At 42.9% G+C, this 14447-nt stretch overlaps 1 protein-coding gene across 4 annotated transcripts in view; it reads left to right on the forward strand.

Moving 5' to 3' along the window:
- Positions 1 to 14447, forward strand: part of SYNE2 (spectrin repeat containing nuclear envelope protein 2) — a 198803-nt gene that overhangs the window by 13257 nt on the left and 171099 nt on the right. For all 4 annotated transcript variants that reach the window (XM_065635633.1, XM_065635635.1, XM_065635637.1 and 1 more), the window contains exon 2: positions 4585 to 4700. In XM_065635633.1, coding sequence (XP_065491705.1) covers positions 4622 to 4700 — 79 coding nt within the window. In that variant the 5' untranslated portion in view covers positions 4585 to 4621. The remainder of the gene's footprint in view (positions 1 to 4584; positions 4701 to 14447) is intronic.

Below are 14447 nucleotides of genomic sequence, written 5' to 3' on the forward strand. Positions count from 1 at the left end.
ATTGGAACTTAAGCCTCACTGGAGACATGGTATTTAAATCAGTGTTGTTTATTGTTTTGATAGTGGAATGTAAAGCTTGGGTATGATTATTTTCAAGGTAGTTCCTTGAGATTTCCAGTCTGCTACCTGCTCTTAGGTTTCTTTCTGTCCATGTGCCTGCGTCAGTATGTTAATACCCAGGTTGTTTGTTTGTTTTTGTTTGTTTGTTTTCACTCTGCTGGCTAATTTCAGCTGAATTTGGTAAAGAAAGATTCCAAGGAAGTTGAAGTTATGTGACATGACTGTGCTGATCTGATTTCCACCTACGTTTTTAGGTGCCCATTGTGGGAACAGCTGGAGAGGTAAGGGAAGAAGTCTACCCACTAGAGGAAAGCCTGGCTTTGAGTCTTAGGAGTGCCCTTGTCACAAGAAAAGCTTTTGTTGATGGTTGAACCATTTGAGCTGGAGGTTGAGCCCACGGGGTCAAGAATTTACTCCTTTGGAGAACACCATGGAACATTTTTCTCTCAAGGAGGACATTCGTAATGTACCTTTCTTGTGGTACTTCTCCCGTGCTGAACAAAAGATGAGCTTGCACAGCAGCTCTGTGCAATTAAGTTAACCAACAGGGAACAAATCCATTGGAAACAAGGTCCAAGAGTTCTTGGAACTGTCTCTTTAGCTCTGTGATACTTCACGGGTTATCCCCAGGTGTAAGCACTTAATGCTTTCCTGTGTTAATGCTAGACTGTCCAGAAAGAGTGAAGAACAAGGTCATTCTCTTTCACTTTTATCCCTGCTGAAAAGGCATGATGTCTTTTGAAACCCTTTGATTTATTTTCCACACTATGGGTATTTATTTCCTAGTTGTCCAGCATTTAATGGAAATGAAGGATTTGGTTTAGCTCTGCAGTTCGTTGAGTTGTTATGAAACAGAATAATTGACTTAAATACGAAGTATAAAAGATGATTGTTCCTACCACTAAGGAAAGCATCGCTAAGCAATCTTACCAATAACTTGATGGTTTTAGACTTCTCAGAGGTTGGTGTGATACAGTTACACTTAATATGCTTTGTTTGAATGAAATTCAGAGACGGGGGGGAGGGAGGGCAAAGGGACTAGCATATTGTACTTGTGTAATCCCTTCTCAGACAATCTGTACCTTGTACCTTTTAAAGAATATTATCCTTGCAGGTATGTCCTCCAAGAGTTTGTGTGTCTCCCTTTCAAAGCAGCTGTGGAGTCTTCTCTTGGGGCAGGGCAGGAACCTACACTGTGGATTTGTTGAGCAGATTTCTGCGTTTAAAACAATCCCATCCTTTTGGGAAGGACGCCTTGATTTGCCCTTAGAAGAAAACAGGAGCATATGCTTTTTTTCGTTCATACATGTTCCGTGATCATGTGCCATAATTTCAATTAATTAGTTAATAAATCAAGTAACTTAATAAAGTTAATTAATGCTTTAAAACTTAACACGCTTTCTGTTTTACAATCCTGAAAGTTTTATTAAGTTCAACTACTTTCATGCTTAGAGATCTGAACTGTGGTTGGGGTCCCATCATGTGAAGTGCAGTGCAAGCACAGGAAAGGAGACACCATGTGCCATGTGGTTGCTGTAGCTGGCAAGGGATGGGGACAGGGGAGGGATGGTCACAGAAAGGTTAAAAATCCATTTTGTTTTGTTTATGAAGCTTTCATCAATGTTGTTCTTGGGTCTTGCATCTTTCCTTGTTATCCTAGAGGGATCCTGTTCCCTTTCTCTGGGCTATGCTCCAAATGACTTCAGCATCGTGCAAGTTAGGTGAACACGACGTGGCTCCACCTATTGCACCATCTCAAATCTGGATGCATTAAGGTTGAACAGATATATATGTTTGCACTGCTTGGGGATTTTGCACTGCTTTTGTGCCTTTAAAAGAAAACCCTTAAACAGTGTATATTTTAAAATAAAATGAGAAAATGAGAATAAACTGGGGTTAAAGAGAAGGAGAGCATGCAGTGTCATTGATGTTGAGTGCGTGTGCCAGACCCACAGGAACATACACACATACGTAGTTTTCGGGTCATCTTCTGTGTAGGTTACACTGATGTAGCAATGGTGAGTGTCTGTGTGTGTGCTTCTAGTCCTATTCTTCTTCCTTTACATGGATACCCAATCTGAGTTATAACCTTAGATCCAAATTCAGGTAGGCTCATTGATTTCACCTGTGGATTCACTGTTGCCCAGGACTTACCATTTCTTAAATATCTCTGAAAGCCGACAACTGGCAACTGGAAAATTGAAATGAGGGGAATGCAGCTAACTAACCCTGTGTCCTGGGAGCAAAAAAGCACCAGATCTGATGATGTGGTTTGGATTTTGTTTACACACTCCCCATTTGAGTCTTGCTGCAAACTTACTAGCCTTCAAGGTGGCGCCCGCAAAATCAAATCCAAGACATACAGTGATACCCAAAAGATGTTAAGGACACCTGATATATTTGCATTTTTGGATTTTAGTTTTGTATTGCTTGATTGTGAGAGAAAAAGGAAGGAGTTTCCCAGGAAAGATTGCATCTCCTGGGGCAGCGCTGCTGGGAGAACTGGATTTTCACTTCTGCAAGATGCTGGCCCTGGCTCCCAAACCCCAGTTTTTATCAGTGGCAGATAACTGTGTAGTTATTTTTTGGTTGTCTGACTTGAGACTCTTACGTCTAGCCAAGGAACAGAAGACTCTCCAGGCTTGGACGTCCAAGTGTCCTTTAATAAAAGCAACCACTTTACGTTCTCTATTTCTGAACAATTTTTAAATCACATAAAGCTTTTATGTCTGTTGCCTGTATTGGGAGGCTTTGTTAGGAACCAGCATTTAGAAGTCGTCTTCTGATTTCCATCCTAACCTCAAGGCATGGCTTATCTACATAATCTTGTTCTTGTGTCTGCCAAAGATCAAATACTCCTTTTCCTCCTCTTTTTGCTAGGCTCAGCAAGGCAAACTCTTATAAAATATTTTTTCCTTTTCTCTGGTTATCTAGACAGGTCTTATCTTTACCTGCCCCAGCAAGAACTCCCTTTCTTCTGGTGTCTTGAGGTTTGATTTTAAGTTGTTGACTTGCAGAAATGCTGCGTGCTCACCACAGCAGGTGGAATCTGTGCTTTGGCCATATGAACTAATATCTATTTCTCTGGAAAACCAGAGTCCAATTAGCAACCTTTTTTTTCACCCTTTATTCTTTCCATGCCTTTTCTTGTCGTTGGTAAAATGATGTCCCATGATGGGGGAGTTGGACTAGATGATCTTTAAATGTCCCTCCCAACCCAAACTATTCTGTGATTCTAAACGTGGGCAGTAACCCCTGACCTCATGTAGGTGCTTTAAATGTGAATTGATTGGTGTTTTTGAAGTGTTCAGATGCTGCAGTGATGAGTGCCTTAGAAAATCTTGTGAGGAACTTACTAATCCTGTCATCAGAGCAGCTCTTGGATAAAGCACAAGGACACACATTGTTCAGGGTGAGGAAAACAAAATATTGAATAGCTCCTCATTAAATGCATATTGTCCTTTCTGTGCAGTAAGGAGGCCGGGAGTGAGGAAAAATAGTGTACAGTAGAGTAAACAAAGGCTGCCTCATGATTCATGTGCACAAGGGACTGAATATAAAAAATTATCTGGCGTTCTTTAATGTTATATTTCCTTACTCATCTATTCACGCCCTTTATTTTGACATATACTTGGTTGATGAGTTGTTAATATATGGTGTGTAAATCCTAGTACTTCTTACGGAAAGGTTACAGTTATTTAAGTAACCAAGCTTGTTTGAGGTGATCCCTTATTTAATTTTCAGCTTTATTTCTTTTTGAATTTGTTTAACTTTTAAGTTCTTGATAAAAATGAGTCTGTATCTAAGTATCCAGTTTTTCCTGTGGTGGCAATTTGAACAATATAGCTACTGCAGGAACAGAAACAGTGTTAGACTTTGAAGAAATATAATGCATCGTTCACTAAAGTTGCATTAGAGATAGGGGAGGTATTCAGGGAGAGGAGAATGGAGGAGTTGGGAAAAGAAACTCCTTCATGGGAGATGAGGAGTAACAAAGGTACCAGACAGAAACAGCAGTTGTGATATTCTCATAGGATAAGCGCTACTTTTTCATTTCACCTTAATCTTTGCAGATTCTGCCTAAATTGTTTCCATTCTGCAAAAATGATCCAGACAGGAGGAGATATCTGAAAAGTACAAAGATTTAAAGAAAACCTTTGAGGTTTAGCAGCAACAAATCTGCAGAAGGCTCTGTGAGCCTTTGTCAACCTGGCTTTCTCAAAGAAAGCAGCTGCGTTTGCATTTTCCTGATCCTAGTGCTTGTGTTTTCATGGCGAGACAAGCCATGGTTCGTGTTGTGGGCTACTGATGGCCACTGGTAAAAAAAGAGTCAAGGGTCCAAAACTTGGATTCACGCGGTAGGAACAGTTGCTTTGTTCTGTATGAGCTAAGGAAACAACCTACCAAAGGAAGAAAACCCCAAACCAAACGCGTATCTCAGCGCCGCACACTTGAGTGTCTTCGGTATAATCAGTTTTAATGTAAATCTGTACTGATTTTTTTTTTTTTTTTTAATACTTTCAGTTTGGAAATTGATTAAAAAATCTCCATAGAATTTAAGATGGCATCACAGCAGTCATCTCCCTCAACGGAGGAGCAGGCTTCCTCCGAAATAGATGATCTCCATCTATCACTGCAAGGTAAGTTACAGTAGTTTTCTGTGCCTTTTTAATATAGATTTTTGGCAAAAATCTGTGACTGTACACAAGTCGAAGGGAATTCTGAGAAACCTGTTCAAACCAGCCTTATGAGCAGTGTAGTTAGTTCATGTCTGTGCTTCTTTGCAGATGGTTCTGTGTTTTCTGAGAGAGATGCTTCAGCAGTTAAATAAAAGATAACAGCTCTGGTAGTACTTTCTCATGGTATTTTCAGAGCTGTTGCCTTTTTTGGTTGCTTCACTATTTGGAATACATGCTACTGTAAACTGTTTTCAAGGGAATCACCCACATGAAAACAGTTATGCCATTTCATTAGTTTCCTTGTTTTCAATTTACTGACAATTAGTTGGTTGCATTAAGCCATTTTAATGAGGCAATTAACTAAAGTACTATTTTATTTTATTTTATTTTAATTATTTATTTTTTCTGTGCTTACTGCTATATCCCCTGCACATGTAGAAAGATAGCTTGTGGCCAAAACACCTAGAAAATTTTCGTGGCTTCTAAACAAATTTCTCTCAGGTCAGAGTCTTTCATCCTTCCTTGCAATGAGTTATAACTTGCTGATTTTTAATGGTTCCATTTTAATGGCAGCTGCATGGACAGGTAAGCAATAATCCTTGGCCTCTCAGATAGGCTTTCTGGGTTTTCCTTAATCACGTGATCAGTTTTCCTCTATAATAATTTCCTGGGAAGGCTGATTTTCCTCTAAATGTCTTCGTGAAAATATTAATGTTGGCTACCAAGGAGGCTTGTCCAGGCAGCAGGATTAGCACTGATGGAAAGCCCGTTTCTGATGTGTTTAGAGCCTGGTTATTCTAGGATGGCTCGACTAAGTCGTGTTCCCGCACAACTATTTCCTTTTAGCTCACTTGCAATGAAATTAATATGGTGCTTAGTGGAGAGAAAATATGTTTAAAACAGACGGTGCAAAAGAATATTCCGCCAAGTCACTTTTGCGATCCATATTTGCATTAATATTTTCATCGAAGCCGTGTGTTTTGATGAGTGAGTGTTAACAGTGGTCTAAAGCCAAACGTCTTTATGGGTGAAGTTTCTTCCGTTTTGCATCAGTATCACATTTTCAGGAGATGGAGCGAAAACGAGCAGACAGGAGCTGGTCTGGCTGTTGCACCGAGCACGGCTTGTCAGACACATGTTTGTTGTGCCAGTCAAACTCAGCCTTCGGTAGGAAGAGTGAGGTGGTGGTTGTAATGAAATGGGTCTGGAAAACATTATCCAGCTTTAAGGCAGAAGGTGCTGAATTAAAGTTAAGTGGGATTTTTAGGATAGGGTTTTGTTTTGAAATAACCATACTATTTTCTGAAAAGTCAGCTTGCTGTTTATGTTTAAATAACAGTAAGGTTTTTTCGGCCAATATCTCATTGAAAGAGCCCTGCTTATTAAAATTGAAATGACTAAATTATATTTCTTTGTTGTAATAATTGGAGCTCCTAGATTATGCTGAAATGAACACACTGCAAATCTGAGGCCAAGCTATATTTTCTTGATAGTTGTAAAACATCCAGAGACATCCCTCAGAAGTGATGTAGGCAATTTTTGTAATGATCGAAGATGCAGCAAATGGTACAGACATGTCCAATGTATGGAGCTGTGACACTGCGGCATCTGCTCTGGGTCAGACAAGCAAATGGCGACACAGTTGTGATGAAGCACCCTGACGTGACAGATAGAAACCATTAGTAAATCTGCCTGCAGATCTGTGGTGGCAAAGGTCAAATAAGAATAATAGGATCACTCAAGGGAAAGGGCTTTTTCAATAATAGGAATCTTGGGATGAGATTTGCAAAGCAGCCTGAAACTTGGATTACTTTAAATCTTCAGGTTCACCTGGAGAAGTTTTAGAGAAATCTCAGATTCAAGAAATGGCTGCGTATAACTATTAGAAAAGCAGATTACTTTTGGGGTGACTAAAACTGAATGTAAAACTGGTTATGATTTGATTTCCAAATTGTTAAGGTAAAGCTTCAAAGAGTATGTCCAGTGTTGTATAATACACAGCATAACAGAAGATGCACGTGAATAGTTGGTGCAGAAGAAAAAAGCACGAGTGAGATCCAGACTGGATTGCTCATATTTTATTCTACATTTAAATTCTTTGTGATCCAATCTTCTATTGTTCCTGAAAGGCATCCAGTGATGATAGAGCACTTGCACTTGTCTAGTCTTGTTAAGGACATGATCAACTTAAACCCTTATCTATCTATCTGTCTGTCTGTCTATCTATCTATCTATCTATCTATCTATCTTTTCAGGTTTATATATTGATCTTTAGCCTTTCCCAGTTTTCAAACTGATTGCCAGAAACAGAAGAGTAATAGTTAACCCCTCCTGCCCTGCCAAGAAAATTGAAATTGCTGTGAAATTGTGTGATGTCAGGACTTTGGCTCCTTCTTTTCTGTTCTTTTTTCTTTCCCTCTGTCCTAGATGTTATAATAAAATTAAATCGGATTAATATCAACGTTATCCATGCCCTATCCTCCAGCACCTCTCTGCTTTTCTGATGCAGCACAACTTACAGTGGCTGCAAAGCTGTTTTATGTCCTTGCACAGCCACCTAAAAGTGCAGGTGAAAAGCCTGAAACTGGAACTATGGTGGATATATCCTATGGGGAAATATTTAAGAGAAGAGTTTCTCCTGCCAGACAGGCTGCAAATGTTTTGGTGAAGAGAGGATGCTTGCCTGGGAGATGCTCTGTTGTGGCGCATGGGCCATCTCTGGAGCCTGAAGTCACTTCTGCTGCAGCTACAGAGGGAGCGGGCAGGAGCTCGGGCTTGGCTGGCAATGAGCATGTGAGGAATAATTCAGGAGCCCTGTCCTGTGCTGCCTCCTCCCACAGCTTCCCTCCCAGCACTGCATTACGGGCTGACCCCGTAGAAACGTCCAGCCTGGCGCTCGGCTTTCTGTAAATGGAAGAGGCACAGTTGGGGCCCCAAATTGTTTTCAGCTACCTGAAACGAGGAGGCATGTCATAGAATCATAGAATCATTTTGGTTGGAGGAGACTGTTAAGATCATCGAGTCCAACCATAACCTAGATCTAACACTAAACCATGTCCCTAAGAGCCTCATTGGCACATCTTTTAAACCCCTCCAGGGATGGTGACTCCACCACTCCCTGGGCAGCCTGTTCCAATGGCTGACAACCCTTTCCATGAAGAATTTTTTCCTCATATGCAATCTAAACCTTCCCTGGTGCAACTTGAGGCCATTTCCTCTCATCCCATCACTTGCTACCTGGGACAAGAGACCAACCCCCTCCACGCTCCAACCTCCTGTCAGGCAGTTGCAGACAGCGATCAGGTCTCCCCTCAGCCTCCTGTTCTCCAGGCTGAACAGCCCCAGTTCCCTCAGCCGCTCCTCATCAGACTTGTGCTCCAGGCCCCTCACCAGTTTCGTTGCCCTTCTCTGAACTGTCTCAAGCAAGTCGGTGTCTTTGTAGTGAGGGGTGCCTTCCTTTGCTGGAGAAGGGCTTCATGGTGATGTTTTGAGAGCTGATGGAGATATGACTACTCTTTACCAATGAGCCCGAGTGCAGGATTGCAGTGGAGGGAATGTACAGCCACTTGCAGATGGATGGTTACAGCAGAATGGGGTTTGTGGTGCTCTGGAGCGGGAATATTTTTTGCTTTCAGGATCTAAATCTGTTTACCTGGGAGAGGATCCAACCTCCACTTTCCCTCCCATCTACAAATCCTTCCCCTTTCTTCCACAGGACAGCAAACAGACCCTGTGTATGGCATTTCCCACCAAGTCTGTGCAGAACTCAGTTTTCCCTTTTCTTTCCGTGCTTGCTGAGCTAATTCAGACACAAGAGAGTATGTTTTAGCTCTTGGAGTTTAGGGCATGTACTTACTCTTTCCCTGTTTAATTAACTGTAGGAGTCCTAATTTTTGGCTCTGCTTTTTAATTCATGTGCGTGTTACTGTTTATTACTGTAACCCAATGGATGATCATATAAGAATGAGGCTGCTAAGACTGTCTTTGAAGAGTGTTTAGTGATATAAGTGAATTATGCGATTTTCATGCGCTTATGTCTAATCCCTTATGGACGATTTCTTTTCAAGTGAAATTGAAAATACGGTGATATTGATACGTACAGATAGATTTTGTTGTGCAGTTTATAGCAGATTTTACTCATCTCCGAGTAAAGGAGGAGATCTCTCTGAGACCCGCTTAATTCACACAGAGGTCACATAAACTACTAATTCGTACCCAGCAATTGTTTGTTTGTTTGGTTTTTTTTCCTAGCTGTATGCCTCATTTGTTGGGCTTGATACGTTATTACAGCTACACATTTTTTTTTTCCTTTAACCATAATGATCAAAAAAGCCTATTAAATGTTTTTTATGATTTTTCAGGGGTGACTTTTGCAAATTGAAAAGCTCCCGTAGGAGCTGCACTGCAATCTATGCCCTGCTCATGCTGCCTGCTGCCCAGGCGAGGAACTGGGCTGCAGTTCCTTGACTATGTGGCTTTGTGGCATGTGATGGGGCTGGTGGCACTGGAGGGGCAACCGACACATGAGACTGCCTAAAAAAAAAGCAGCCGTGGGTATTTTTGTCCGTTTCACATGCCTAATGAAAAAAATAGATTGTATAGTTGTATAAATGTGTTCCCTGCTAGATAAATTTCAATTTATTAAAGGCATTATCAGGTATGTAACTGCTTAAAAACTGGCATTAAAATGCCTAATCAGTAGGTGGCTTCTGAGGCACCTTTATAGGGCACTGAAGGCCACTTATGTTCAAAGCCCTGCTTCACTGTGGATTTTCTTTAGTGTTAGAAAAGCCACTTATGCCCTTATCTTTAAAAGTATGTTGATATCTAAATGATGTGACTTAGTACCCTTAAGAATTTAATCTGTCTGTGCCCCCAAGTGCTGCAGTGCCTCACGTCATGGGCTGTTGGGGCAGTAAAGACGGAGGTGATTTAGAGCTGAGCTGCCCCTGGATCCTGGCAAGGAGAAGAGCAGAAGCATTTGAGAAAGCTGGGAGGGCAAAGCTCAGCGTGAACATGCTTCCCGAGTTAGCAGCACTTTTGCTAAATTGGATAATTTGCTTTCAAAAGGAAAAGGAGGTTGAAGGGAATAGTGTAGAAAGTTCCCACTACACAGGCATGGTGGTAGTTAACTAGGTGATATTTATACAATATTTGGATTTGAAAAGATCCATTCCTGTAGAAATATTTTCATTACCTTCATTGGGCTTTGGATAAACTTCTTAATCTTAACAAAAAATACTGTGTTTGTTTTCAGTTGGTTAACGTGGTGTTGCTGAACATAAATGCTGGAAAGAACTCTTTCCTCCAGCTTTCCTGTCTGCAAAAAATGAAACTCTGATACTGGTTGGGAGGGAAAGGACTATACAAAGTGCTTGGAGTGAATTGCTCACCCTCTACCTGGGCTGGCAAGTACTTAACGGTTATTCTGATAGTTCCTGTCATTTATAGTGTGTACCTGCTTGGTGTTTTAGTCCATACCAGCAGCGCTGTCTTGATGGAGCTCTCCCAGTTCCCCCTGCTGATCATGCTTTGGTTCGTTTTGCTGAGCTGTCAGGGAGCATGGAAATAGTTATTATGGATGAAACTGAAATAAATGCTCCAAGAAAGTACTGTGGATGTCTGCAGGCATTCAGGCTAGAGCTACTCCAACACCACCTTTCTTCCCTACATACGTGGTGGGTACGCTACGTCCTGAACACCAGCACTTTTTGTCTGCTGATCTGTTCCTGATGAGCTGCACTGCTTGCTACTGTAGATGTAGCCTCAGCTGACCTGAATGGTAAAAGGAAGCTATAAAAATATCATACACAAGAGGTAATTCCTTCTGGTGAAACAGAGGTGGGAAGATGACAGACAGGCTTGCGCTCATTAATTTTAAATAATTATTTTAAAAAGTTAAAAAGAAAAAAAGGAAGGAAAAACCCACACAGTTGTAAGTGGTTCACTGACAGTGATGCACTGGTCCTCGCAACAGAAGAAAACCTCGTTGCTGTTTGGTGATGATATTTGATGAGCGTTGACAGACTGGCTACATCTGTTCTGCCGTGGTTTACTTCCCCCAGCTCCGTGCCGAGGAGACGGTGCTTTCCTCTGAGCTGCCATCTCTGACCATGGGAAGGGAAGCACAAAGGGCAGCAGAAGAGATTAATTTTAAGTCTGGCTTTCCTATATTGCTGTTAAATGAAGGCTGAGAGTAAAACCATGGCTGGCAGTGCTCCTGCCCTCCCCTCCTCTTCTTTCTGGGAGAGTTTGGCATGGATGTGGTCCCTGCCATGTCCCCATGCTTGAGCGCTTAATGATTAGTCTGGTTTGTTACACTTGTTGGTAGCTCATTGCTGGATAAAACAGTGATTGGCCAGCAGTGTGTATTGATTTTCGGCTAGCCTACGTGACAGGCTATTTCTATGTGTTATTGCTCCCTAAAGAGTTGTTCTGAAGATTAGCCTTAAAACACAGGATGAAATGTGATAGATATTGTCTTCAGATAGATAGATATAGTCTTCAGATTAACAGGTTCTTATTTTGTTCTCTCAGATTGACTTTTTGCTTCGGTGAGTTTTGGCCCAAAGTAAAGGAAATGATCAGTTTTTTCTGATAGCTTTATATTCTGGGTGAGTGACATTTTGAAAACTAGGGCAAGAGAAAACCAAGGTCACTTAGAGTTGTATAAAAAGGCCTAACAAAGAATCCATTCATCCTCATAAAAATAAAAATCCGTATTAATTAACCACGTGGTAGAGATAAGAATTTGAGAGCTTGATTAAATCATTAGCGCCTCTGAGCAGGAGAGTTGGGGGGAGCCAGAAGGGAAAACACGGCCTGAAAATTGTGCTATGACTGCTTGCCGTGATGCCAGAGGCACATCTGTACTGAACTGTGTGTTGTATGGCCTGGAAGGGAACAGGATGACAGCTGCACTACAGTCCTGGGAGACATTGGCAGGCATGGAGTTTTGTTACTGATCGACAATGAGATTTTTTTCATTATTATTATTTATTTGGGTAAGAAAATAAGGCACATTGCAGCTGAGGCTGTGGCTTCTTGGAGGGCAGGCCGGTGGGTTGCACTAGGCAGTGGCTGTAGCTCGAGGAGGGTTTAAGTTGTGCTTAGGTGTGTGCAGTGAAATAACCACCTTGTACTTTCGCCAGGTAAGACATTTGCCTGAGAGCTGCCCACGTGAATCAACACTTGCAGTATGTAGCCCACATTGCGTAATGCTTCCTCACGTTAATATGGAGAGATTCAACCAAAACAAGACCAAACATCCTCATCCTAACCATCTTTCTGTAATCGACCCCAAAAACGAGTTCTCCAAATCAGTAGCAGTAGCCTGTGTTTGGCAAGAGCTGGAGCTGGAAGAGTCACTGGCGTCAGGCAGAGTAGTTAATATTTGCTTTCCGTCCCTTTTCAAGTGCCAGGAATACCAGCCTTGCCTGCCTGGTAAAATTGAGCACAGCTACTCAATAGTTGCTCATTAGGTAATTGGAACGGCTCCTGTATGGGTATTCAACCAAAGGGTGTGGTTGGGTCCTGTGCTAACATGAAGCCAGTATCTCCATGCTATTTATGTCCTCCTTGTGAGTGTTGTGACGTTGGTTGATCTGTGTGGCATGTTTGCACTTATTTTCCGTTTTCCAAACAAAACGGAGTTTTGAGATTGCTTTTTTGTCCATGTCTTTAAGACTGCCCTTATCTTACTCTTCATCTTGATCTTAGTGATATTTAAAAAGAAGCATAAAACAATCCAGCAAGCAGGGGAAATCAACTGTTTCATGCTCTGACAGGATCATAGTATTGCAGATTAGAGGACTGTTGAAAGACATGTTGGCTACAGGATGCAAACCAGCCCTTGGTGCACGTAATGAGTGAATGTTTTTCTTGCGGCTTGCCCGCCCGATGAAGCAGAAGGAGGTTGGTGGGTTGGATGACGGGGTTAGGAGCTGGAGGCTGCATTATCCCTAAGCTGCTTGCTGCACTCCATGAGCTGATGAAGCTCAGTGTGGCAAGCCCTTTGGGCCATCTTGGATGATGAAAAGCCACCCAGGACTGGGGTTTCTGTTTACCAGATTCTCAGAGTGAAATAAAGTGTGGGACATTTTCTTCTGAATGGCATTTTCATGGGCAGAGCATTCAGGATTTTCTTTTTCCCCAAGGGCTTGATGTTTTTTGTTATATTTCATCCTCCCCAGCCTACAAAAACATACGTAACTATTGCTGAGTAGGCCTGCACTTGCCTTATGATGTCGAACTTACTTCCGTATCAATCTTTTGTGCAAGAGCATGCTTTCAGAGGCAGAAGAGATCACCCGCTCCCACCCCATCTCCCAGATTTGTCTCTTCTTGCGAAGTGATGGCCGTTTCAGGGTCTCCTGCTGCCTCTCCCATGAGGCAAGCGGATTTACCCCAGCTGGGACATGGGCAGCAAGTGCCCCCTCAGCCTCCTTGCTCGCCATCTCTGCCAGGGAGGTGGTAGATGCCCCATCCCTGGAGACATTCAAGGCCAGGCTGGATGGAACTCTGAGCAACATGATCTAGTTGAAGATGTCCCTGCTTATTGTATTGGGTTGGACTAGGTGGCCTTTGAAGGTGCCTTCCAACTCAAACTGTTCTGTGATTCTATGATGTCCCTCCAGACCTGGGCTGGGCTCACTGCCCTGAAACCCACTGGTGCCATGGTGGAGGACACACACCATCCTCTCCTGTCCTCCTGGCAGGGTGTTGGGCCAGCATCCCATCCTATCTGCTTCTCCACATGCAGGAGCTTGGGGACACTGTGCCACCATGACCCCAGCGCCCAAAGCCCCTTGCCTGTAGCCATGCATGGAGGGGCTGGCATCCACCTCAGCCCTCAGAGGGGAGGGCTTGGGCGGCCATGCAGATGGCACAGGCCAAAGATGGTGGTTTGGGCAACCAAAACCTCCGCTTTCCTAACTGTATAATCTTGCCCTCCCTCAGTTAATAGTCTGTTTGTTGTGCTTTGTAATGTCTGGACTATTAAAAACCGATGAGGCCTTTTGGGTTTTTGTTGAAATGGGTAAGAGGGAGGGCGTGACTGCCCTTCCCCAGCTCCAGGCAGGCTCCTTGGTGGGAGGGATGCTGCTTTTTGTCCTGTTTGTTGGGGAAGACAACCCCAACTCTTTCAGTCAAAACCGATGCAGAAAGGGAGAGAAGGAGTTTGTGTTCATGCCTGCTCCCGCATGCTGTTGGGATGGCCACCAGCAGCAACACCTCTGCAGTGGTGAGGCCCAAAAGGCCATAAACTCAGGAGCCAACACCTCCTGCTGTTCCCTCATATCTGTATACAGATGATCAGCAAGGACGTATGGTTTTGGTGGTGATGTGTCTTGGGAATGGGGTGTTTTTTTGAGAGGGAGCGTGGGCTTGGAAGTCACATAATCCACTGGCCATGACAGGGATGGGGCTGGGGAGCTGGTCTGGTCTGCCTCTGCTGCTCCTGCTCTGCTTCATCTTTCCGGGGAACTAGACTTTTTCCTCATTTCTGCTGCCCACAAGCCATGAAGAAAGGCTTTCCCCTATCTTGACCTCTACTCTGATGTGATAAATTATTAAAATATTCTGATTTTTCAAATGTGGACTTAAACAGTTTCCCATCTCCCTTCACAACCGCTGGTTATCAATCACTGCATACCAGCCTGCGGGACCTGGGTGAAGAGCTGGAGCTCTGTTTGACCAGGTCCTGCTTTG

The sequence above is a fragment of the Caloenas nicobarica genome, chromosome 5, assembly GCF_036013445.1.
Source record: "Caloenas nicobarica isolate bCalNic1 chromosome 5, bCalNic1.hap1, whole genome shotgun sequence".
In the NCBI taxonomy this organism is placed as follows: Eukaryota; Metazoa; Chordata; class Aves; order Columbiformes; family Columbidae; genus Caloenas; species Caloenas nicobarica.